Below are 26,015 nucleotides of genomic sequence, written 5' to 3' on the forward strand. Positions count from 1 at the left end.
TTTTTTTTTTTTTTTTTTTTTTTTTTTTTTTTTTTTTTTTTTTTTTTACCTGAATCGGCTGGGGTCCCTTCCACGTTTTGAGATCCAGTTTCTTCAGCAGTGCTACAGCCATTAACGTTTCCAAATGTAATCCGTGCATTTAAGACATGAAACAAGGGAATTTCTGACAAAATAAAAGCTTTTATAAATAAACTTTATGGGAATCATAATAGCCACCATTTACTGAGTGGCTACGGTGCTAGTACCAAGTCTAAAATACATTAACGTTAACGACCTTTCCCATTGTACAGATGGGAAAACAGATTCAGAGAGGTTAAGCAGCTTTTCCTAGATCGCAGTCAATAAGCAAATGAGGCCACGCTGAAGAACGTGTCGTAAATATGCAACTATCCAAACAGTAAATTCCTCAAGTTCTATGTATTGTATGTGGGAGTATGCATTCCACTGCAGCCCCTAAAACATACTTACGTATCAAAGGATCTTGGTGTCAGTGGTCTTCCTCAAAAACAATCTAATTTGATGCTGAAGTTCAGTTTGACATGAAAACAATGAATGTATCCCATTCTTCTGCCTTTTTATATCTGTTAGCACCATTTGTAAACAGAACTGATGATTGGGGGAATCTCTTAATTTTGATACAGAAAGTAAACCAAAAACCACGACTGACTTTCTTTTTCTTTCTTTCTTTCTCTCTCTCTCTCTTTCTTTCTTTAAGACTTTATTTATTTGTTTGAGAGAGTCAGAGCTAGAGAGAAAGAGCACAAGCGAGAAGGAGAGGGAGAAGCAGACTCCCCGCGGAGCAGGGAGCCCGACGCGGAACTCGCTCCCAGGACCCTGGGATCATGACCTGAGCCGAAGGCAGACGCTCAACGACTGAGCCACCCAGGCGCCCCAACGACACTTCCTTAAACCATATTAAGCTAGAGATCATTGTGACCTCCTCCATTATGTCTACCGTCTGCTACTTTTGCCTAAAATGTTCCAGTGCCGGGGCGCTTGGATGGCTCAGTAGGTTAAGCATCTGTCTTCGGCTGAGGTGATGATCCTGGGGTCCTGGGATTGAGTCTCACATTGGGCCCTCTGCTCAGCGGGAGCCTGATTCTCCCTCTCCCCTCCCCCCCCCAACTTGTGCTCTCTCTCAAATAAATAAATAAAATCTTAAAAAAAAAAAATGTCCCAGTGCCCTGAAGCACATTCTGTCACCCACAGAAATGGGCAGAACCTACAGGTGTTCCTATGGTTCAGCAGACAGTACCTATTTTGACAGGAAACCCGGGTGGGAATTCCAGTTTGATGAAATCTCTCAGCCGTGCAAAATGAGCGCTGGTTCGGGCCATGAGGTCAATGATGGGAATGACCTGCTCCACAAGAGAGAGCGGAAAGTCCTCACACATCCACAGCGTTGCTTTAAACCTGCAAGACGGATGAGGACAAGAGTGAGGCCATTGCCCCCCAGACAGGGAAATGGAATGACTTCTGTGTAGCGGACTAGACAGCACCAGCCTCCTCCTTACTGCAGCCTAGCCAGCCACCGTACTTCTCTTCATGCGAAGCAGGGAAGGGACGGACTAGACCCATGCTGAATTCAGATGACCATGCGATCTGGCCATCAGGAGAAATGCCCTGCACGCTGACCTCCCCCTGCAGCAGCTGGAATCGACAGCAGGCTTGAAGGAATTGACAGCGGGTGGATCATGCCACTGGATCAGCTGAAGCTTGCTGGCAGTAAGAATTACAAGGAATTCTTATATCCCATGTCTACTCCATTCGGAGAAGGGCTAATAAGAAGATGGGCAATCTGCTCTTTGCTTTTCTCAGATAAAGTAACTTCCAAATTATGTTTAAAGGAAAGGGACACAAAAATGACAACACCACCCCAAGAAACAGCACAGCTTCTGACACAGGAATCTGTGTGGCCGCCGAGCGCCCCCTTACTTCTGCGTTCTAATCGTCAGCTCTTTCGGCCTTCCGATGTCTCGGTCCTTCAGATCAAACTCTTCATTAAAGTACTCCTCAGGCGTGATGGCCGTGGGGTTGTTGGCGGTGGCACATTCCGTAGTGAGGTCCTGCCAAGCCAGAACTCAGGGGAATCAGAAATGCCAAGCGGTGCTCCCAAGTGGAGGCCTACGGCACTCAGCCTCTGAGGTGGACATGCTAACCAGGAAGTTCTAGTCATCCCCCCGCAACCAACTTTTTTTTTTTATTTTTTATTTATTTTTTATTTATTTTTTTAAAGATTTTATTTATTCATTTGACAGAGACAGCCAGCGAGAGAGGGAACACAAGCAGGGGGAGTGGGAGAGGAAGAAGCAGCCTCCCAGTGGAGGAGCCCGATGTGGGGCTCGATCCCAGAATGCCGGGATCACGCCCTGAGCCGAAGGCAGACGCCCAACAACTGAGCCACCCAGGCGCCCCCCAACTTTTTTTTTAAACTAAGTTACTGCACTGAACAAGAAAATCTACAAAGGTGTGAGAAGATGACACAGGAAGCCTAATGGGTCTCTCCATGTCGAACATTTCTCCACTCTCTTTAGCATTTTTATCTCCTGACTATAAAAAAGAAAAAAAAAGAGAAATAGCTGAAAGCACGTAAGATCTGGGAGGCCTGGAGTTTACGTTCCAGCTCTGTCAGGCTCTCGCTCGGGACACTGGAAAGGGAATCTTATTTTTCTGACCCTCTGACAGCCACTAGACCAACTCCACACAGTTCTCGTAAGGGTCAAGTAAGAAAATGTTTGTTAAGGTGCTTGGGTAAAACAGAAAGTCCTGGATCCTCTTTAAGTTTACGGACGACAGAGAAAGCACCTGATTTCCATAGTCACGACCCTCCTCTGAGATCTGTATTTGTAAGACTCATCTATTTCTCTTCCAAAAGAGTACCTCAGATTTCAGCTTGGGAGTGCTCTTCAGCCTTGCAGACAGAGAGGCCTGGTCGGATTCAGTAAATGCCATCAGAGCATAGAAAAGTCATGTCCTTTCTTGAACCTCAGAGCTCGCTGCTTCCACTTACCCCTTGAGCACCAAACTGGTGTTCCACAGTTCCCAGCAAAGATTCCAGTGGGTTCCTGTCCGCTACAGACGGGGGGGAGAAGTTTAATGTCTAATATTATACCTTCCTTGTTGACTGCAGAAAGAGGTTCTCATCCTATTTTAAAGTTCTGGATCCCAGCTACCTACATTAGGAAGTTCATTTATGGGCAGGCTGGTAAAATCATCTACGATAACCATCGGCGAATTTATCTCTTAGAGGACGTTTTTTATTAGGGTCTCTAACCTCGATGAGCAACAGTTCCAAGAACTAAAGAAGAAAAGCAGGAAGAGTTTGGGTTTGGGAGTGAGCCTGGGGGGGCCGCAGAGCACAGAGTCCTCATCTGTCCAACCGGAGTCCTAGTAACAGTGGTGGTGGTGGAGGCAGCCTGCAGTGACCGCGTGCTTGCCGCCCTCTGCGGGAACCTTCCAAAGGTTAGCATAAGGCAACTCATCCCATCTTCCCCAGCACCGCCATTTCACTGCTGCGGAACCTGAGCCACAGAGGGTAGGTAACTTAAGGCCACACAACTGGCCACTGTGGGGCTGGGATATAATAACCACGTATGGCAGCATTTGGGCTCAGAGCCCAGGTTCTGTCCACATCTTTCATGGTGCGGGTTTGGACTGAATCACTCCTTCCAGTGAGAACTTGTCTCCAATACCCTTATCCACCTTTTTGGTCAGATCCAGCAACTGCTGTTCAGAACACAAAAACAAACCCTCCTGCATGGCTTTAAGTCCACTTGAAGCCAACTGTGGGTAATACCTTCCAGAATGGGCCAGACTAAGGAAATTTTTGTAAAAAGGAAGTTAGGGTTAGGATGAGCCTGACCTGACCACATTCACCCCAAACCTCAACAAAGCCAGCAAAGGCTCTCTCTCTAGGCTAAACAAAAGAGGGAGGATTACCTTTATATCTCTTTTTTTCTTCCTCGGTCAGATGTTCCGTCCGGATTTTGGTTATCACACTCACATTGTTTACTGTGTAAACCTTGAGAGACGTGTGCAAAAGAAAACAGTGACACAGGGAATCAAAACTCAAAAAATAAGCATAGCAAGAGCAAGAATGCTGAAGCCAAAAAATAAAAAAGAAAGAAAAAAAAAAATTTCAGCAAAAAAAAAATGAGAAATGGTTGACAATCATTAGGATCCGTCAGAGGAAATATACAAGCTATCAACTTAGAAATGCATCAGCAGCTAATTTGCATCTCTGACAGTTTTAAATACCGAGGAGTGAACAGGGGTGGCTGTTATCTTCCCGCCTGCCCTTTGTGTCGCTAAACACCCTCAAACAAAGGTCCTGATATTTAGGCCTCCCAGCTGGATTCCTATCGTGCTGAGGCACCCAAACCTGCATCATGGGCTTCTGTACTGATCTGTGGTAATCTTGTAACAGGACTGACTTAGACAGCCATCTGCTGGGCAGAAGGAAAACGGAATGAACACAAGGTTCTCTACACCCGTAAGACTTAACGAGGAAACCAGCAAGTCACTATTTAAAAAGCTATTCCATCTACGGACAAAAAATTAGTCTCACCACCGGAGTCAGGGCTCTGTTCTCAAGGCTGCCTGAGGAATGTGGGGGTCTGCAAGATCGACTCTCACGGTAAGCGGACTTAACTGTACGTGCCATATGTGGCTTCCCCACGATCAGAGACTCGAGGAAACACACACGGCGCTGGCGTGTCTGAATGCGTCTTGCTGAGCATGACGTAAGCATCTTTGCCCACTCAGAGGTCACCAGAGGATCCTGCGGCGCCCGGCTCCGGCACCAGGAGCCAGCAATCCCTGCTGGACTGCAGGGCTACGGAAAAGCCAGCAAGCAGAGCTCTCGGGCTGACAAGACGCCAGAGGACCCGACTGACAGCTGTCTCCACTCTGACAGCTATATTCTTAATGCGCTGATGTCATGCGAGTGGGCTGTCAAGCCGCTGGTTACAATTAGGCTGACTACAAAAATGGAGGCTGATTAAAACTACTTCACCTTTTTTTTTTCCTTTAAACCCACTCAGGTTATAAAAAAAGATCAACACGCAGGTTTAAGTCTAATCCTTTCTTTTCCTCCTTAAAGAATTAAAGGAACGGTCACTCCTACGGGGACGACCAGCACCTGGACTTCTCTACACCACTGTTTCTCTTTGGCATACCTAGGGGCCTCCTCGGGACGTGCTGTTCTATTTTCTGAACGTCAGGTAACATACAAACCCAAGTGAGAGACCCTAAGCAGTACTTTATTCCCCAGAGCGTCTCCATGGCACAGAGGCATGAAAAAATCTGAACAGACTCCTCATTTGCATAGAAGCTAAATAGCTATATTAAATCTTATTTTAAGAGTTTCCTTTTACCTTTGCTTCGTAACCATTAACAACTTCTGCTTTATCTGTCCTCCAGCCCCAGAATCCGGATTTAGTTCTGATAAAAAGTGAACACCACAAATTTCTACATGTACAACATGCCATTCAGATTTATCCCTGTAGCCTTTACAGTTTATTTCCCCCAGCTTAAGGTGGTGAAGGACACTTGATGATTATGGTCCACAAAAGGATGCTCTCGGTGACAGATGGCTTACGCATCCCCACCCCCTCCCACGGTTATTAATCAATTTGCCTCACCCCTGGCACAGAAAGCCTTCATTCTTGGCTTCTTTACAAAAACTGCCAGCATAGGAGACCAAGGTGGTGACATTGACTGGACAGCTGTCCTAAAGAAATGAATGAAGATGACCAGCATCCAAGGGCTCGCCACGAGGTGGCATCTGGGTCAGAGCATTTATCGGGATCATCGTAACTGTGGGCATGGACGGCAGAGGCTCTGTCCCCATGAGCAGCCATATCTCAACAGAGGAATTCCTAGAACAACGAGGCACAGACCATCCTGCTCCTCAGGAGAGAGCGGGTGGGGCAGGAACTGTGGCGAGCTGCTTGGAGAAGACACTCATGCCTGCAAAACGGCTTGGGAGGCACACGTTTTATCAGGTCTGGTGCAGCAGAGGAAAGGATGTTGTGTTAAAAGCAGTTTTCAGCCCAAGCATTGATTCCAGGTCTGTGGAACTGCTTTTAAAGTAGCCCAGCATTCCAGCAGCAGCTACAGCGTTGGTAAAGTGCCCGAAAACCCAGTTACTCCACTCAACATACTTCTGGGGAAAAAAATGCATTTAGAGCCAAGAGCGGCCAAGAGGCTCTGGTTTATTTTCAAAGCAGCTCACCCTGGGAAATACTACCACTCAGAGGGGAGCCCTGACCAGCCTGGTCTGCCCTTTTGTCTAGGACATCACATCCTAGCTCCACTGTGACTACGGCACTTGGCCCCACGTAGAACTGCCTGCCTTCTGCTCTGACCCCAAAGGGAAGTAGGACATCAAGCAGGAAGCTCCGGGAACTGGCAGGTTAGCCAACCCACAAAGAAGATACAGGTCATCTGCATCTCGTGTTTCCAAAGGCAGGCAGAGCCTAATCTTTCAGAGAAGAGACAAACCCAGTCCGGATGGGTTCGCAGAGTTCTACGTGTATGTTACAGCCCATCAGAGAAAGGAGGGACCAGAGCTTTACCTTTCCGATTAGTCGTCCACAATTAATGCAGCATGACCCATGGAGGGAGACAGAGAAACCCGGAAGGGATTACACCAAATGCTAGCTATCTCCACTTCACATTTCAGAAACAAAACCGAAATCCGGGGGGCAAGGGGTTAGGGTCCACACTGATTCATAAACCAGAGTCCCCTCTTAGTCATCAGTAATTGAAAACCAAGAGGGTCCTTTTAGTGAACAGATTCAGCCCTCAGTTCCTCATCCTTCACCAAGTCACTTGATATTTTGGCCTGGGAAAGAACTGTTTTCTGGCACACAGTCTTCCGAGGTACCTAGGATGACTCAGTCTGCTCTCCTCCATCCTGCGAGCCTGCTGGGGAAACGGAGCTGCGCGGTTCTCCCTGGAGGCCGCCATGCTGCTCACTCCTCTGCATCCGCTCAGCTGGCAATCCTGGCTGCTCCACTTCCCTTCCCATTCCCACTCTGACAGCTTGCTTATTAAATTCAGCGTCCTGATTTAAAACCAAAATTCTAATAGCTCCTTGGCCCTTGGTTAACTTCACATGCAGAGGCATCTGAAAATGATAGGAGGACACCCAGCTCCCCCTCTGCTATTTTTACCTCTGCCCATCTCTGCCGACACGGCCACACCAGGAGCCACTGAGCCGGCACTGTGGCCTGGAGGCTGCTGAGCCGTTGGGAGAAAGCCTCTGAGGGTGGCAGGGAACATTCTGTTTAAGGCCGGCAGAGCCTAATCTTTCAGAGAAGAGACAAACCCAGACTGCAGCCAGAGGGTACATACTAGCAGGCCAAAAACTCATGAAGAAAGCAAACCTCAGGCTCTCAGTAACAGATCAGAGGAAAGAGATGGATGAGAGTGACTATCATAAGAGAGCACATCTTCCAGATTTCAACCAAACACACACTCCCACCTCCAGTAGGAAGGACGTGTGCACACCTTTTCTACCACTCAAGTGGCTCAATCCCTGCTTGATGCACAAGAAACTCACTAGCTGCCCCAAAAAAGCAGCCGTCTTCCAGAAACCCTGTCTCCGAGACCCACTGTCAGTGGCAAAAGGAGGTTAGCTTGAACCTTCTGAAGACCTACTGACCATACGAATACCAGATGTGCCTTAGTCCTCCGTACAAATGGAATGTGCCATCACGTACCATCTACCCTCAGCGGGGCAGCCACCAGTAATCGGCACACTCTTTGTCAGTTACACTTAAGAACACTGACTCAACTCTGCCAATGGACTAGAGGGAACAGCAGCTCTTCTCATGACGTCTTAGGGTCGTGGGGACTTCAGCAACGTCATCTAGAGATTCATTCCTTTCCTTCTTTCAAGGACACCGAAACCCGGAGAGACTGAGCCACCTCTCCAAAGCCACACAGTCATTCAGTGGCCCTGCCATTGGCACTCAGTTCTTCCCACTCCCCTCTCCACAGCTGGGACGAAGCGGTGAGTGTGGGCTCCTCTAGTCCCAGCTTTACCAACAGAGCTCAGCTGAAGGTACTATTCCTGTTTGCAGAGGCGTGTGCCAAGCTTCAGGGATCTTCCCCAGACCCTCCCAGGTAAAGACACAGTCAGTCCCTAGTAGACAGCCATCACCTGGCAAGGCTGGTGCAAGGAGGCTGCTGATGGGGGACTGACCCTGCCTCACAGGGGTACCAGTACCCAAGCAGCAGTGGTTATCAGGACACCACACATGCCGACATTTGGGTTTTCTCTTCTGCTACTAACAGATGCCCTAATTCCACTGCTCATCTAAATTAGAAGAAAGGGGCACTTCAATCTTATGTTTGACTCAGCAGAAAACTCTGTCTTACTAACAAATTTTATGGAAACAAAAAGAAAAAGGAGGAAAGTTAGTATATTCATTAAGAGTAAAGAAAGCCTAAATCCAGGATAATATGTGTCCATGTTAGCTCAGGTTATGCTGCTTTGGTTTACAGAGAGCTGGATGTGACATCCTAGGCAAACACTCAGGGCTCTTGCAGACTCCCTCAGCTCAGTGTATTCTGAGGTAAAAACACTCAGGCCAACAGCTCTTACAGCCTCTACTTCCCCTACACTCAAAAGCTCTCCATGCCTCTGCAAGGCCCAGAGGCAGATGACCAGAGACACTGTTCTCATCCAGGTTAACCAAGGCACAAACCTCTCCAGAAGTTTCTTCTGGTAGAATCTGGAATAGAACCGAAAACTCCTCCAGACCCTTGTTCTAAACTACTAGGCCTCACAGGGGGAAAGGACCACATTAAACAATATGGTAAGTGTGAATTTGACTAATATCAGTATAACCACAATCAATACTGGGTCAATTCTAGCTTCCAGAAACTCAAAGCTCCATGGTTTGTGACTGGGGAGTCTTGTGGATCCCCAAACACCAAAACAAAAAAATTCAAGTAAAATCCATTAGAAAGGGCCCACAAAAGAATATGAAGACATTTCTCCAAGATGTAACCAATGTGCTATAAAAATGATCTATGGAAGAGGATGTCAGCTCTGGCTTCTACTTGGTTAGAACAGAAAGCAGTGTTAAAAACCCACTACTGTTTATTATGCCATATTAGAAAAAGCCCAGCCCACCCATAATTTCCGATTGCTATCTACATGCCACTAAAGACGACAGTAAAGGGATTAGACATTAAAATGCAGACCCTAAATGCGTACCTTTCAAAAGCAATATTTTTAGTATCGAGGCTGGTGTTAATGACTGGGCTCGTGAGCCGCCTCTCAACTTCCCTGCCTTTTGGCTTCATCAAGTCCAGAGTGAGGCGCTCCATTTCCTGGGAAAGGTCAAAGTGCTCAGTGGTGACCACTCTGTCATCGTGGTTGACTTCCATCAGCTCCGCCCGGTTGTCTGTTAATGGAAACAAGAGCGTAACTAAGTGCCACGCCAGGAAGACGCAGAAACAAGGAAGCCTCAAAAGTTAAAGTGCGTCATCTTTCACATTTTCCCCCCAAGTGCTATCAGATAAAACCTGAAGACTATTGATTACGGACTACCTACTGACATGGGGATTATCTGGCCAGTGTCCACAGCCCAAAGGCCATCTTTCCTGAAGTTACACATTTAAAACAATTTGCCGTCTTTGTTGGCAACACATCTGTGTACTTTTTAATAAAAATATATGATTTAGGTAATTACTGTAAATTGTTTATGCACAACACTGGCCTGGCAATACTATTTTTCTCACCCTCCATTGGGAGGCTCACGCTTGCTTATGGAGGGTAAATAGGGAGATACAAGACAGAGTCTCATACTCAACGCTCAGGAACGTGGGACAGACACATGTCAAAAGGGTAACGATGTCGCGTGGTCAATGAAACGAGCAAGAGAATTAAAAGAACTAAAAAAGAAATAAAATTGAGGAATTGAGAGCTGAAAAGTTAACAAGAATAACCAAAAAAGAAAAAAAAAAAAGCACCAGACAGGGTCAGGTAAAGTAAAGAAATGCGAGCACATTTTGATGGCTAAAAATCACTCTGTAACTTAGCATGAGAAGTGATTATGAAAACAGAATCACTCACCTTCTCCCTTAAATATAAAACTACGCCTCCCTCTTATCCAGCTCATGTTCTCAAATCCCAGCAATGTGATATCCACACGCAGTTTGGCACCACTTTTCCAAATGCGACAGACGTCATTCGGGCATATTCTGGAAACCAAGGGCACTGGAGAAGAGAAGCGTACTACTGAGGAAAACCCGAAGGGCCAAGCAGAACACGCAGGCCCTGGAAATCAGGATTGGGACTTTAATAATAAAAGGATAGCAGTGGCACAACGGTGACCGTCAGACAGAACTGGGCTTGGCTCCCACACTGAGGACCCAGGAAGTCACTTTTAAAAAATGAAAGTGGACCTTCTGTTCTATAGCTCTTTATAAAAGTGCAGATGTATACGTCCAGAGAAAACTCTAAATGAATCTCCCGACGGTATTCTCAACCCCAAAACTGAACCTCTCTTTGTGACCGTCGACCACCATCAGGGCTATAGAGCGTGTCCACCTGGCCTTCTCGCTGACATATGCTGCTCCGGCCACGTGGCTGTGGCCTGCCACTTTGCCACATTCACCTTTCAAAATATCAGACCTAAAACAGCTCAGATCTGCGGCTGCGTCACCTGTGTGTATCTGCATTGGAAAAGAACTCGTACGGTTTCCAGAAGAAACTGAAGTTCTCTTCTGTTACATACTTTTTACTTCATTTAAATGTTTCATTACAAATATGACTTCTTGCCTGACAGAGAAGTCGGAGTGAAATGGCTGGGAACCTGGGAATTAAGAGCTGTCATTAACTGATCTACAAGAAATAAAAGTGGAACATCTATGAAAATTACTGTCAGTCAATTTGCCTTACATAAGATTTTAGAGAAATACATCCATTTTGTAAAAAACCAAGCTATCCCAACATTTGTCTCATCTTCTTCCTTAGAATAACAAGTTTAAATGAAGCAAGCTGAACCACATAAGGAAATGAGTAATAAATTATGGTAAATCTACTTACTAAAATTTTAGCCCTTTAAAGTGACGTTTTAAAAAAACTAATAATATGGACAGGTATCAGCTCTAAGTGACAAAAGGAGGAGACAAAATTGTCTATATATTATATTTATGGATGCTCGGGAGAAAAATCCCTATGCATGGAAGAAAAAACTAGAAGGAAAATATCCACAGCATTGACAGCAGTTGTGCTTTAAGTGGGACTATAGGTGACTGTTTTTCCTTATTCTTTTCTGTGCATTTCTTAGATTAAAAAAAAATACGTTCAGCTTTTATAAAGGAAAAATAAACTTATATTCAGGCTCAATAAATTTGGAAACAAATAAATTACAAGCCCAGAGCCACTCACTCACCCCAGCTGGTGAACTCCCATTTCATCTGCACATAGAAATCCGGAGCCTGAAGGACAAACACTGAAAGTAAATGACCCTTAGCACTATTAACTGAACACAAACATGGTAAGGGTTAATGAGGTTTTAAAGGGGGGGAGGAGGCGAGAACACAGAAAATAAGAAACATAAAATGCAAGCCCATCAAAGCAAATGCTTATTTTATATGCAGGCTGTTATTTTATCTCGATATAAAATATGTCTAGACAGTTAATAAGGTTAACTGAGAGCAACAAGGTTAGAGAGGGGTAAAATCAAATCTGATTTAGGACTCAGTCTGGTTCCTAACAGTGGCAGAGAGAGGAGCCTGGAAGATGGGCCTAGGCACCGCCATGCAACGTGGGTAACAGGCTATCCTGAACAAAGAAAAAGGAACGTCAATTCCGTCTATTCTACGGGGGGAGCTTGGCTGTAAGAGGTTTTGTGTGCTGGGAAGTGCTTCATATTTACTGGACCTCAAAACCAGAAGAGGCTGCCAGACATCACCTCCCCAGGAAGTTGATGTTCCCTCCAGTTAACCAACTTCTGCCCTCGTTTTCCTCTTAAACTTTTAGAATTTGGCTTTATAAAATTTTACACCACCAGAGCAGCCCTGTTTAGGACGACTTTCTGACCTGCCCTGAATTCTTACAGAAGGTTCTTGGAGAGCTACTTAAGAAACCCAACAGTTACCATCCAAGAAGAGAATGCTGGGAATTCCAGGCGTTGCTCTGTTCCCTCCCACCCCCACGGCTGTGTTGTGGTTTTTACAGAAGCACAGGGCAGCAAGACCAAGAATCGACCCTAGAGTAAAACCAGGATACCAGTGATGGACAAAGGCTCTTGAAGGGGCAGCAGACAAGAAAGGTGGGCTTGTTTTAAGGAGATAATGTTGAAAGGCAACACAGTCAGTGACAGCGTCTGGTGCCACTGGGCACACAGGTCATTCACAGGCTGTGTCTAACTTCAAGCACGGAACACAACCCGGTGCAGTTTACTGCTATGGGTCAATACGGGTAAAAAAAGAAAATCCTTTACGTGGAATTTTTTATTTTTTATTTTTTTAAGATTTCATTTATTTATTTGACAGAGATAGAGACAGCCAGCGAGAGAGGGAACACAAGCAGGGGGAGTGGGAGAGGAAGAAGCAGGCTCATAGCGGAGGAGCCTGATGTGGGGCTCGATCCCATAACGCCGGGATCACTCCCTGAGCCGAAGGCAGACGCTTAACCGCTGCGCCACCCAGGCGCCCCTACATGGAATTTTTTAAATGAAGAGTGACCCCCACATTATGTCAGTTTCTGTTTTGCCAAGTGGGCAAATGTGTTTTTAGTTCCTCCTGCAGTAAGTTAGACAAAAGGCAAGAAATTCAGTTATCTTTTGCACACACACAACACTGCTTAAAAACAGCGTATACAACTCTTTCATATTTCAGGGAAGGTTTCATGTAGTACGTGAAAAATGAATATCTCCAGGAATGATTTTGCTCGAGTGTCGCAGGAATACATGTCTTAAAAAGAGTGCTCAGATAATGAGCAGTGATTGTCTTATGGCAAAATTGTTCCTTTTCTCAACAGAGCCATTAATTTTTCTCAAGAAACGATGACTAAAGTTGTATAGCGGATTTATCTAGCAAATATCTTTGCAGATATTTTGGGAAGCTCGCTTATGTGCTTAAGAATAAATGACACGAAAACTGAAGCATGGTACTTTCTTGTCTCCTGCGGCCCTGAGAACACTGCACGACTGCTCATAAGATGGTTCTTGCAGATAACATAGATTTTCTGGGGAATGGCAACCATCGTGCAAAACAGTCCATGAGCCTAGAAGTAAATTTTCGTAAAAATGACCCCCCAGTGCCCCAGAGCCCATACACTCTAATTCATAGATAACGGTCTTTACGGGCCCAAAGCCAGTGGCTGTAAATAAACAGAGCCAATGGATTAGAATTCACAAAATGCTAACGGCTAGAGCCAACACGAGTGGCAAGGAGAAGGTGCATACAAACTTCGGAGCCTCAACAGACCCTGGAAATCCCTGTATGGTAACCAGTGCTCATCACAATTTCCTCAAGATGACCTATGCTCTGGGGCGCCTGCCTGGCTCAGTCGCGTAAGTGTCCAATTCTTGATTTCAGCTCAGGTCATGATCTCCAAGTTGTGAGATCGAACCCTGTCTCAGGCTTCGTGCTGGATGTGGAGCCTGCTGAAGATTCTCTCTCCCTCTGCCCCTCCCTCACTTGCACGTGCACACTCTCCCTCTCTCTCAAAAAAAAAAAAAAAAAAAAAAAAAGATCTATGTTCGGAAGGCCACTGTTAAGAAAATAGGTAGCTAGACAAATTGATGTCCATTTGTCTTAAGTTATCATTTTTAAGCAGCACTTAAAAGGGTAGGTCTAGTGACGTAGAAATGTAGTTCTGTGAAAGACCTCATACGTTTAATAGATAAGGAATAATGCTCTTTGGTATTAAACATACCGTATTTTGAATTCATTAAACTCTTAGGAAGGTACACATGGATGTCTAACTGTGTCTCCAGCTATGTTGTCAGCATTTAACTCAAATTATGGCATTGCCACATTTTACGGATACCTCGAGAATCTTCTGGAGCAGCTCAGGAACTCCTTCCAGGGCCATGGATGTGTTGTGGTAGTCCCGATGTTGGAGAACGGTATACACCATCTCAGGATCACCGGTGCTCACAGCCTCATGTAAAACTGGAAACCAAAAAGGTGAAACTTCATCACCCAGTAGTCTCATAATTTGACAAATTCCTAAGCTAGTTTGAAAAGAGTCTCTAGATCAAAGACCAACATTTTCTTCAAAGAGGGAGAGAGGCTACAGTCCCACCATACTTTTATGACCATGACTGCTGATCACTAGCTCTTCCCTGACTGAAAATACAGCGCTTGTAGCCTCTTGATCAAACCAACTTCCATCCTCCCCCCGCACCCCCTCTCTTACCACTGGTTCTGAAATCCTGACAGTGTCTTCAGAGAGCAGGCTTTACCTGTGTGATCACACAACTGTGGTTACATGTGGATCGGGCAGGTAGGGCTTACGTGTCTCTTTGCTCAGCCAACACAGAATTACCCTGACCAACAGTAAGATAGCTTGCAAGCAGGTGAAATGCCAGGATTTCACCGAAAAAGGCTACTTTCAGCCATAATTTCGTTTGGATTTTGCCTATCCCGACAGATTCACTGGAGTTACCATCACATTCCTCAGGAGGAATCTGGCCTCCACACTCATGTGCGGTGGAAGGGTTGGCACTGAGAGCTGATTTCTGGATAGGAGTCGCCCTCCACTGAGGGCTTCTGGCCCAGGACACAGTTCAGACCATTGTGCTGCAGGTCAGCCAGCAGCCTCTGAGGCCCGCATCTCCTCGCCCCGGCCCCTACTCCCAAGAGAGAAAGAGTCTTAAGATAAAGATAACTCGAGGACAATTATAACCGAGACCGGCCTTTATTCAGAAAGTGATACTGAAACAAAACAAAAGGCTTTCAAATATTTTAAAAGCATACTTGCCTGTCCATCCCTCACGATTTTCTTTTGTAACATCTGCTTTATGTCGGAGCAAGACTCGAGCAGATTCCAAATGTCCCAAGGAAACAGCAAGGTGCAGTAAGGTTCGGCCTCGTGGATCCAGAGCCTCCACATTCTGTGAAGTAAATACTGGCGTTTACATAATTGTGTATATTACAGCAAAACACGGAAATGTGTGTGACAGGTAAAATTTAGTATAAAAAGAGAAAGTTACACATTAATTACAGCAATATATGGAAGAAAGAATGCTTGCATGTGGGAGTGGTTGAAATACTAATTTGAGGGCTATAATAAAGATGATGGCTACTGAGTTCCTTTTTCTATCAAGCGAAGTGTCTAACAACTAAACGTTGGCTGTAGGCCTCAGATCATCAGACACGTCTTATGCTCGCAACTCCAATGAAGTCTAAATAAGGCTAGGGGCTTTCATGAATGCAACCACCCTGTGACACAGAACATGGGGGATTTCTCAAGAATGTATCAGCATTCAGGTCTAGAACAGGAAGTAGAGGACTTTAAGCAAATCTGAAAGTACAGACGATAATTTGGGTCAGAATAAAGTTAGATTCTCTAGCCGGGTTCCCACCAGCACGCCACTCTCATTACGGTGTATGGAGTTCCAAGTGCCCTGAAGTAGCAGTATCCACGGGCCCTGCAATGAGCACGATCCGCCAGACGTGTATGTGGAAATATTTACAGGTAAATGTGAGAACAAACACGCGCCATTTTGGTCCATTGCCCCTTGAAGGTTTTCTTCCGCATGCTAGACACAGCCATTTGGCTTTTACTCTTCACTCCTATTCTGGCCCTCCTTCCCCCACCTGCACTGGGTAGAGAGCCAAGTGGTAGTTTCTCTGGTGTGAGCTCAGTCTGAACGACCGAATGCTGCCTTCCAAAGATGACTCTGAACATTCTTCCAAGGACACAATAAACTACCATGGGACTTCTGGGATGTAAAATGTTTTAAGTGCTCAAATACTTCTCAGGAAATGTGCTTTTATCTTGATTTGAGATGTTAACTGTTGTGCAGGCATTAACTGCAGACTCCAAAGTTATCCAGAATGTTCCACTTACTGGCCACAGGGGAGAAAGGTAAGCAGAACTAAACAACTACTGCCCAGCAGCTACTGAACCTCCCTGTTTTGCAAAGTGCATCATGGCCGCCATGCAGTGAAGACAGGAACTGTTCTCGAGGAATGACTGCAGTGGCTGAAGACATTCTGCTAAGTGAGCACATGTCGTCCTGGACCAATCCCAGGCCTCAGCGTTCTCTCCGGCACTGGAATACCAACACATCTCCTGGAATGGGGCCCACACCACCTCCCAGGACTCCCTGGCTTTCCCCAAGGGTATGGCTTGTCTCTCTCACCAGAGACACCGATGTTCTTCCAAAGGACCGGATCCAAGTCCCATACTTCCTAGCTTCCGCCACCCTGGTCTCTAATTTGCATTAAACCATTGTTTTTAAAAAAGTAATCTAGGTGAAGATTTTTAGCTGAGTTAAAGTTTAGCAGGAGAGAAAGAATTAGCAAATTCATTACCTCTTTACATATCTGTTCTATAAACTCTCCTCACCTAACAAGTTCAGTCTCCGGGAGCGGTGCTGGGTTTAGCACACTGCCTGATATAGAAGGGATGTTTAACAATATCTATCACACAAAACGGGATATTCTATTTAATGCATTCACACCCCAGAACAAAACTAACATCCCAGACCAAGGACTAACACTCAGGCTCCTGGGCAACCACTAGATATGATGGGTAAAATCAGAGCCAAATACATTAAGTTGCTGACTGTCTCCTGTTTTGGACCACAGGATAAAACATACGTATGAGCCGGACAGCAGCACATTCCACACTGCTGATGAGCTCTTCAGAGCCTCCTGCACCTCTTCCTCATTGGAGAAGAGAGAAGGGAGGAAGAATACTATATTATGGTGACTGGGATTAAAGACAGTGGATGACTGAAGTGGTAATTAGCAAAACAGAGGATCTCAAATCAATACAGAACAATCAACAAAACTGAAAATTGGTTCTTGGTAAATATCAACAAAATTGACAAACTTTCAGCTAGACTGACCAGGAAAAAAGACTCCAGTTACCAAAAGCAAGAAGGAAAGAAGGGATATCACTACTAACTCTACAGAAATACAAAACATTTAAAAGCAATACTATGAACAACTGTATGCCAACGGATTAGAGACTTAAATGAAAGGCACATATTCCTAGACAGACACAAACTAGCAAGAATGACTTAAGAAAAAATAGAAAATCTGAATAAATTTGTAACAAGTAAAGAGACTGAATCAGTAATTTTTAAACTTTAAAAAAAGCTCAGGCCCAGATGGCTTCACTGGTGAATTCTGCCAAACATTCAAAGAATTAATGTCAATTTTTCACAAACTCTTCCAAAAAAAAAAAGAGAGAGACAGAGACAGAGAGAGAGAGAAGAGAAAGGAAAACTTCCTAACTCATTTTATGAGCCCAGTATCATCCTGATAACAAACACATTACCAAAAAAAGAAAACCACAAACCAATACCTCTAATGAATATAGATGCAAAATCCTCAACAATATATTAGCAAAACAAATTTAGCAACACATAAAAAGGGTTATTAAACATCAGGACCAAGTGAGATTTATCCCAAATGCAAAGATGGCTTAATATCTGATCATTAATATAACACATCATATCAATAGAATAAAATAAAATTAAAAAACATGATCATCTCAACAGATGCATGCTGCGGTCTGAATGTAGTCTAAATTCTTATGTTGAAATCCTAACCTTCAAAGATGATGGTATTAGAAGTGGGGCCTTTGGGGGGGTGCTCAGGTCATGAGTGTGGGGCCCTTGTGAATGCAATTAGTGTCTTAATAAAAGAGGCCCAGAGAGCTTGCTAGAGCCACTTTCACCACGTGAGGACACAGCTGGAAAGCTCCTGCTATGAGCCAGGAAGCAAGCCCTCTCCAGCCACGACACTAAATCCGCCAGCACCATTACCTTGGCTTTAGAGCCTCCTGATCTTTAAGAAACAAATTTCTATTGTTTATAAACAACCCAGTCTATGGTATTTTGTTACAGTGGCCCAAAAAAGACTAAGACAATGCAGAAAAAGCATTTGACAAAATCCAACACCCCTTCATGATACAAAATAATAATAAAAAACAAGGGGTGCCTTGGTGGCTCAGTTGGTTAAGTGCCTGCCTTTGGCTTGGGTCGTGATCCCAGGGTCCTGGGATTGAGCCCCATGTTGGGCTCCCTGCTCAGCCTATTTCTCCCTCTGTCCCTTCCCCTGCTTGTGCACTCTCTCTCTCTCTGTCAGATAAACAGAATTTAAATAAATAAATAAATATAGAAAAACAAGAAACACTCAACAAACTAGAAATAGAAGGTAATTTCCTCAAAGAACATCCAATTATGAAAACCCACAGCTAACATTATCTTAGTGGTGAAAGACTGGATGCCTCCCCCCTAAGATAAGGAACAAGACAAGGATGTTTCATCCCTTCTATTCAATACTGTACTAGACATTCTAACCAGGGCAATAAGGCAAGAAAAAGAAAGAAAAGGCATCCAGATTAGAAAGGAAGAAGTAAAACTATCTCTATTAGAACTAACAAAGGAGTTCAGCAAGATTGGAGGATACAAGATCAATATACAAAATCAATTATAGGGGCGCCTGGGTGGCACAGTCGTTAAGTGTCTGCTTTCAGCTCAGGGCCTGATCTCAGGGTCCTGGGATCAAGCCCCACATCGGGCTCCCTGCTCCGCTGGGGGCCTGCTTCTTCCTCTCCCACTCCCCCTGCTTGTGTTCCCTCTCTCGCTGGCTGTCTCTCTCTGCCAAATAAATAAATAAAATCTTTAAAAAAAAAATCAATTATATTTCTCAGAGAACAAACTAGTGGTTGCCAGAGGGGAGGGGAGGGGAGAGACGGGTAAAATAAAAAGGATTAAGAGATACAGACTTTCAGTTATAAAATAAATAAGGCACAAAGATGAAAAGTACAACATAGGAAATACACTCAATAATATTGTAATAATATAATAATGTTGTTTGGTGACAGATGGTGACTACACTTATCATGGTGAGCACTGAAAAACCATATAGAACTGTTGAATCAATATAGAACTGTTGAACCTGAAATTAATATAACATTGTCTGTTAATTATACTTCAATTTTTAAAAATGAAACAAAATCAATTGTATCTCTATACACTTTAACAAACAACTCAAAATGAAATTATGACAATAATTCTATTTACAATAGCATCGAAAAAAATAAAACATTTAGGAATAAATAACAAAAGTGCAAAACATATACTCTGAAAACTATAAAGCATTCTTGAAAGAAATTAAGACCTAAATAAATGGCAAAACATCCCACGTTCATGGTTCAGAAGACTTAATATTTAAGATGTCAATACTCCCCAAATTGAGGGCACCTGGGTTGGCTCAGTCGGTTGAGCATCTGCCTTCGGCTCAGGTCACGATCCCAGGGTCCTGGGATTGAGTCCCTCGCTGGGCTCCCTGCTCAGCAGGGAGTCTGTATCTCCCTCTCCTTCTAACCCTCCCCTGTGCTCATGCTCTCTTTCTCTCAAATAAATAATAAAATCTTAAAAAAAAAAAAGTACTCCCCAAACTAAGCTACAGAGTCAATGCAATACCTATCAAAATTCCAGCTAGCTTTTTGTAAAGATTGACTAGCTGATCCTAAAATTCTTAAGGAATTGCAAGAAGACCAGCATAGCCAAAACCATCTTGAAAAGAGCAAGGTTTGAAGACTCACACTTACCAGTTTCAAAACTTAACTATGTACAAATCTACAGCAATCAAGACAGTGTGGTACTGGCATAAAGATAGAATCAATAGAATTTAAGAGTCCAGAAATAAACTTACGCGTTTATGGTCAATTAGTTTTCAGCAAGGGTGCCAAAATAATTCAATGGGGAAAGAATAATCTTTTCAGCAAATGGTGCTTGAACAACTGGATATCCACATGCAAAAGGATGAAATTTTAAATATATGATACATGAAAATTAGCTCTAAATTGATCATAAACCCAAATCGAAGAGCTAAAACAATAAAACCCTTAGAAGAAAACAGAGTTCATCTTTGCGAACTTGGGATAGGTAAAACCTTCTTAGATACGACACCAAAAGCATAAGAAACAAAAGAAAATACAGAGAAATTGCACTTCATCAGAACTGAAAATGTTTGTACTTCACATGATACCATAAAGAAAGTAAAAAGACATCCCACAGAAGGGGAAAAAATATGTGCAAGTCATTTATCTGATAAAGGGCTAGTCAGTATCCAGAATATAGGAAGAACTCGAACTTCTCAAGAATAAAAAGACAACCCAGTTTTTAAATGGGCAAAGGATCTAGAATAGACATTTCTTCCAAGACGATACGCCAATGCCAATGAGTACGTGAAAAGAGGCTCAATTTCACTCATCACTAGGGTAATGTCAGTCAAAACCACAATGAGATGCCACTTCACACCCACCAGGGCGACTACAATCAAAAAAGAACAGCAAGTGTGGACGAGGATGTGGAGGAACTGGAACCCTCGCGCACTGCTGGTGGGAACGTACGATGGTGCAGCCAGTTTGAAAAAGTCAAACACAGAGGGACCATATGACCCAGCAATTCCTCTCAGGGGTATTTACCCAAGAGAAGTAAAAACATGCACCCATACGAAAACTTGTACACAATTTGCATACAGCATTATTCGTATAGCCAAAAAGTAGCAGGGCCGGGGGGAGGGGGGGCAAATATCCATCAACTGGTAAACGGATAAACAAAATGCAGTACACCCAGACAACAGAATACTGCTCGGCCGTAAAAAGGAACAAAGGCCTGATACGCGCCACAATGTGAATGAACGTCACAAGCAGGGTAAGTGCAAGAAGCCAGACACCAAAGGCGACGTGTCGTAGGATTCCGTTTCCAGGCAATGTCCAGAACAGGCCAGTCTAGAGAGACAGCAAGTAGATTAGCGGTCACCTGGAGCTGTGTAGGGGTGGATGGGAAATGGACAGCGATTACGGGGTACGCGGTTTCTTTCTGGGGAGATGAAAATGTTCCGGAATTTGATGGTGGTGATGGTTGCACAACTCAGTGAAGACACTAAAAACCACTGAATGATATACTTTAATGCGTGAATTGTATGATGAGTGAATTATATAGCTCAATAAAGATGTTTGAAAAAACCTATGGACGTATGTGCTTTATGTAATACGGGAAACGAATGTAGCATCTGTATACTGTTCCGTGAGTTGCTTAATTTCTTCAGAGCTTCCGTTTGCTGCCTTGTACACTGGGAATAGAAAACCCCGACCTTACAGAGTTCTTACAAGAGTAAAGGCTTAATACCTAACCCTGTAAGAAGCACTAAGAAGAACTAGCTCTTATTATCATACACCCACATTATGAGTGTATATAAGCGGTCAGTTTCCCCCTAAAAGGGATCTGTCCAGATTTCCTTACAGTTCATAGTGGGGCTTAGGGTCTCCAACCAAGGACATTAGTTAGGTGAGCAAGAGCTTTCAGAATTAACCTGGAATTCACGTTGGAAGCGGATCATTTCAGTTTTTCCTTTATGTCTCTTCAGTCATGAACTCTACCAAATTAAAAATACCCACCCCCTCACACTGTAATAGTGCCCCCAAAAAAGAAAAGCAGTGAGATTTCTGCAGGTTCCCATCCTAACTGCTAATTTAAGCCCACCGACTTTGCTTGCTCAAAGCCTTGTTTGCAGCCTGCTGCTCTCCGGAGGCAGGAAAAAGGCCAAGCTTTGAGTGCAGGCTGCATGCAGAGCCAGACAACAGGCCCACGTCCAGGCCCCTGACTAGCGTCCGGTGCATTACCCAACCCTTCTGTGTCGTCCCCAGCACGATGTAAGTGCCTCACCAACTATCACTGTTACCTCTTGGGGGGGGGGGGGGGGCTCCAGCAAGAGGCTGCTAACTGACCTTCCATTCTCTCCAGAGAGGCTACCCTCATTCCTGTGCATCTCACACTGCTCTGGTCCTCTGCGGCTCGAACTGACTCCCCCACCCCAAGTCAGGCAGGCATAGTTCCCTTAAGTAAGCCTGAGCCCCCGAGGGCCAAGGGGGAGCCCGTGAGAGCAGGCTCTAGCTCTTCCTCTGGGAGGCTTGGCCCCTGGCTGCTGGCAGGCCTCCAGCCAACAGGCACCAAGCTGTATGAGTGCCCAGTGCCCCACTCGGCCTGCTGCAGACTGGGGCGAGAACCCCAGGGTAGCTCCCCGTACAGCTCTGAGGATTGCTGCCGCCTAGAACATCCTCTTCCTCTTGCTCCTATGGGGTACTTTTTTTTCACCTGCTGGCTTCCTCACGGGGGGCTGGCCCTCGAGCCGGGCCTCATCTGCCACCCTCCACCCTACTCGGTCCTGGGTTTCCCCCCATCTAAGGTGCACTGACGGACCTTTGCACATGTCCCCTTAAGTGTGCACTCATTCTCCCAGCATCCGTAAGAAGGCCAGGGATGATTAACAGACCTCTCCAGCTAAATGACAAACAGCATAACCATGACACAAATCATTTCCGCTGCACCGACTTCAAGGCCCCACTGAATATTAAAGACAGTAGAGCTGATGCGTTAAGAGGCACTTAATAAAGAGCCCTGCTGAGCCAACATGGAAAGCTCGAAACATCTACAGAGTTGGCAAACTCCACACTGCAGCTCTCAGCAAGACCTTGGGGTGGGGGCTGACTCACGCACACTCGGAAACACGCCTATCCTCTTTAGCCGGACAAACTTGATTCTTTCCGTGCTGCTGTTCCTAGAACAAAATACAATTCTTACAGCTACCAGTGTGCCTGCTTCCAGTCGCACTCGTGGGATGGAAGGAATGAAGGAACAGACAGCAGAAGCTTCCTGGCAAACAAAACGCTAAGTGAAACAGCTGCTTGTATTGCTGGGGCGATAGGAATTTTTTGTTTTTAACTATGCAGCCAATACATGTTCCTTGCAGAAAAACTGGAGCATACATAAAAGAAACTGAATGCCCAGGAAGATTATAATAATCACAGCAGCAACGATGATAAACAGGATTACTCTCCTTTACTGTGTGCCTGCGCTTTCAGACTATTCTCTGCCTTATTTTCCACAATCCTGCCCTGGAGAGACTCTTACGGAAAGCAGCAGAATGGAAGGGTTAAGAATACAGCATTAGGACAGAGTCCGACTTTCTGGGTTCACACCCTGGTTCAGCCACTGGCGAAGCATGCAACTGAGCCTCCCCACCTCATCTGTAAAATGGGAATCACGATAGCATTCACTCCAGGGCACTGGTGTGAGAATTAAATCTCAAGTTGCACAGAAAGCATTTCAACACAATGCCTGACAAATGGGTAGGCTTTCAGTGTTACTCTATTTTTACAGATGATATAACAATTCAGCAAGGGTAAATAACTTGCCCAAGCTCACAACGTTATCAGTATTAGTACTGGCCATTAACCCAACTGCCTCCAAGTCACAGAAGTGCGTAGTTGTTTCATAATCAAGAGGGTCTTGACAAATATGAAAGCAACAAAATATTTCCTGCCACATATTTTAATGATATCAATGAATAAATTCTTAACCCTGAACCAGTTACATAATTTGCAGGGCGCAGTGAAAAATGAAAATGCAAGGCTCCTCGTTCAAAAAAATAATTAAGAATTTCAAGACGGTGGGGGTGCCTGCATGGCTCAGTTGGCTAAGGGTCCAACTCTTGATTTGGGCTCAGGTCAGATCTCAGGGTTGTGAGATCGAGTCAGACTCCGCGCCGAGCGGGGAGTCCGCTCAAGATTCTCTCTCCCTCTGCCCCCTCCCAGGCTGTCTTGCTCTTGCTCGCTCGCGCTCTCTCTCAAATAAATAAATCTTAAAAAAAGAATTTCAAGATGATGACAGCAGAGCATTATACCAAGCACACCCCTCCTGAGCACAGGTAGCACGGCCCTGAAGCCAGCCCCATCTCTACCCCTTCAATGGACAAGTTTCAGGATTGAGATTAGATTATGTGGTCACGACAGCCAAGCTCTCACGGTGAAGCTGTTCTTTATGAATCTGCTTCAACCACCTCTTAGAGAGGGCTGCTGTACTATGAAATGATCGACAGGGGTAACCAATAACAAAGTCAAAACCAAATAATTAGCAAGTACGAATATTCTTCCTTTGACACCCCCCCCCTTGACAGTATAAGGTGTGAAGGATCATTTTACTCCAGGAAAACCTGCTGCAGAATTATAATTCTCTGATCACAGATGTCCTTAACATTTTTCAAGGTAAGAGGCACAGAGAACTTCCAAAGAATTACAGCCTACAGGAAAAGGAGAGAATTCAACTATGCCACAGTTTAGATTGTAAACCAAGACTGTGTTCTTATCAAACAAGTTCTTCCATAAAGAAAAACTGCACTTCATTCAAGCTCTTTTTCTTCACCTCCAATGAAGAGAAAGCCTGCTGTTTTCAGAAATCAGTATCGAAAGAGTATGTGGCTTAACGATGGCGATGAACTTCTCTATCGAAAGGGAGTTTAGTTCTGTGACTGTCTTTGTACTTTATCTCAGGATTTCCCAAGAAGCTGGGGAGGCCCCCATACTGAGGAAGTTCAGATGCACAACAGCAGGACTGCCTGGTCATTTTTCAAGTGTCCAAGGTGAGAACACTTAGAGCTGAGAACAAAATGACGGAGGACTCCCTCTGCGCCACATCTAGGAACAGAAAGGGAATGAAATCACCAGGTATTCTGGGACACCTAATGGTGAATCATCTACTCTGGGGGCGTGAGCTAATTAAGACCAATGACTATTACAATAAAAGTTTATTCTGTCTGGACAGAGCATTTAAATGGAAAAAAAAAAAAAGAGCAACTCTTGACTTCCAGCAAATGCTCAACAGATTTTTTAAAAATATAGCAGGGTGCAAGAACCCACACTTAGCAGTAACCATTCACCAAATGGGGTGATGCTGACTTGCTCAATTTTTGCCAACCAAAAGTGCTTTTTCTCTAAAATTTCTTGACAATTGCAGCATCGCTTTTGAGCCATTCAAAAATCTGGACTTCAAAGTCAACAAGAATTACACCAAATAATTACAGATCCTTATCCTAACTGCTAAGTATGTTAGCTTGTAACTTGAGGGCACCGATAACTCCCAGAATTGTTGAGATGCCTTTAAAAGCAGAGTTTCTCAAGCAGAACAATACTGACATTTCGGACCAGGTAATTCTCAGTGTGGAGAGCTGTCTTGTGCACTGTAGGGCGGTGAGCAGTATCCCTGGCCTCTAGGGTTAAGATCCCAGTAGCACCCACTCCCTACTGGTAACAACCAAACCCTTCTCCACGCATTACCACTGGGGGTGGGGAGGTGTGTGTCAAAAATCACCTCCAACTGAGAACCACTGCTTTAAAGAGATGGCAATAAATAAAAGACAAGGACTCAAAGCACTTGAGAACAGGAAGGTATTCTAAGGATCCTGTGCACCCCTGATTCTCAAACTTTGGTATGTCTCAGCCTCCCTGGGCCAGAAAGGGAAAATGCCTTGCCCAAGGTCACAGGGCGAGTTAGAACCTGGACTCCAAACCCAACCAAGCCCTTCCTTTCAAAAAGGGTGGGTGGGGTGAGCAGCGTGTGCCGTTCTCACCTCTTTGGGAGAGGCAGGAGAGCCTAATTGGTTAAGACAGGGCACTCTGGAGCCAGCCGGCCAGAGTTAAAATCCCGACTTGGTATTTATTAGGTGGGCGACCTTGCGCAAGGCACATAACCTCTGAGAGCCTCAGTTTCCTTCTCTGGCAAATGTAATACTAACAGTACCTACCTCCTAAGATTGTTGGGAAGGCAAAAAGATAATAATAATGTTCCTAAAGCCCTCGGTACAGGGCCTGGTACCCAGTAAGCACTCCGATACATGTCCTCTTATTATTATTGTCCCACGGCTGCAGAATTGAAGGGGTCTGCGGGGCCCCGAAGGCAGAGGGCTGGAGATGGGCTCAGGAAAGCGAAGCGACCCCCCGACCCCCCCCC

At 44.8% G+C, this 26,015-nt stretch overlaps 1 protein-coding gene across 1 annotated transcript in view; it reads right to left on the bottom strand.

Annotated features, from left to right (window-relative positions):
• ANKRD13A (ankyrin repeat domain 13A) overlaps positions 1 to 26,015 on the bottom strand; it is a 32,132-nt gene that overhangs the window by 5,700 nt on the left and 417 nt on the right. The window contains exons 2-12 of the mRNA XM_040619778.1: positions 14,960 to 15,092; positions 14,024 to 14,148; positions 11,418 to 11,463; positions 10,094 to 10,237; positions 9,233 to 9,422; positions 5,376 to 5,442; positions 3,940 to 4,021; positions 3,011 to 3,072; positions 1,936 to 2,066; positions 1,256 to 1,413; positions 50 to 163 (exon numbers count right to left, since the gene is read on the bottom strand). Coding sequence (XP_040475712.1) covers positions 50 to 163; positions 1,256 to 1,413; positions 1,936 to 2,066; positions 3,011 to 3,072; positions 3,940 to 4,021; positions 5,376 to 5,442; positions 9,233 to 9,422; positions 10,094 to 10,237; positions 11,418 to 11,463; positions 14,024 to 14,148; positions 14,960 to 15,092 — 1,252 coding nt within the window. The remainder of the gene's footprint in view (positions 1 to 49; positions 164 to 1,255; positions 1,414 to 1,935; positions 2,067 to 3,010; positions 3,073 to 3,939; positions 4,022 to 5,375; positions 5,443 to 9,232; positions 9,423 to 10,093; positions 10,238 to 11,417; positions 11,464 to 14,023; positions 14,149 to 14,959; positions 15,093 to 26,015) is intronic.

Source organism: Ursus maritimus, unplaced genomic scaffold (assembly GCF_017311325.1).
Source record: "Ursus maritimus isolate PB19 unplaced genomic scaffold, ASM1731132v1 scaffold_33, whole genome shotgun sequence".
NCBI classification, from domain to species: Eukaryota; Metazoa; Chordata; class Mammalia; order Carnivora; family Ursidae; genus Ursus; species Ursus maritimus.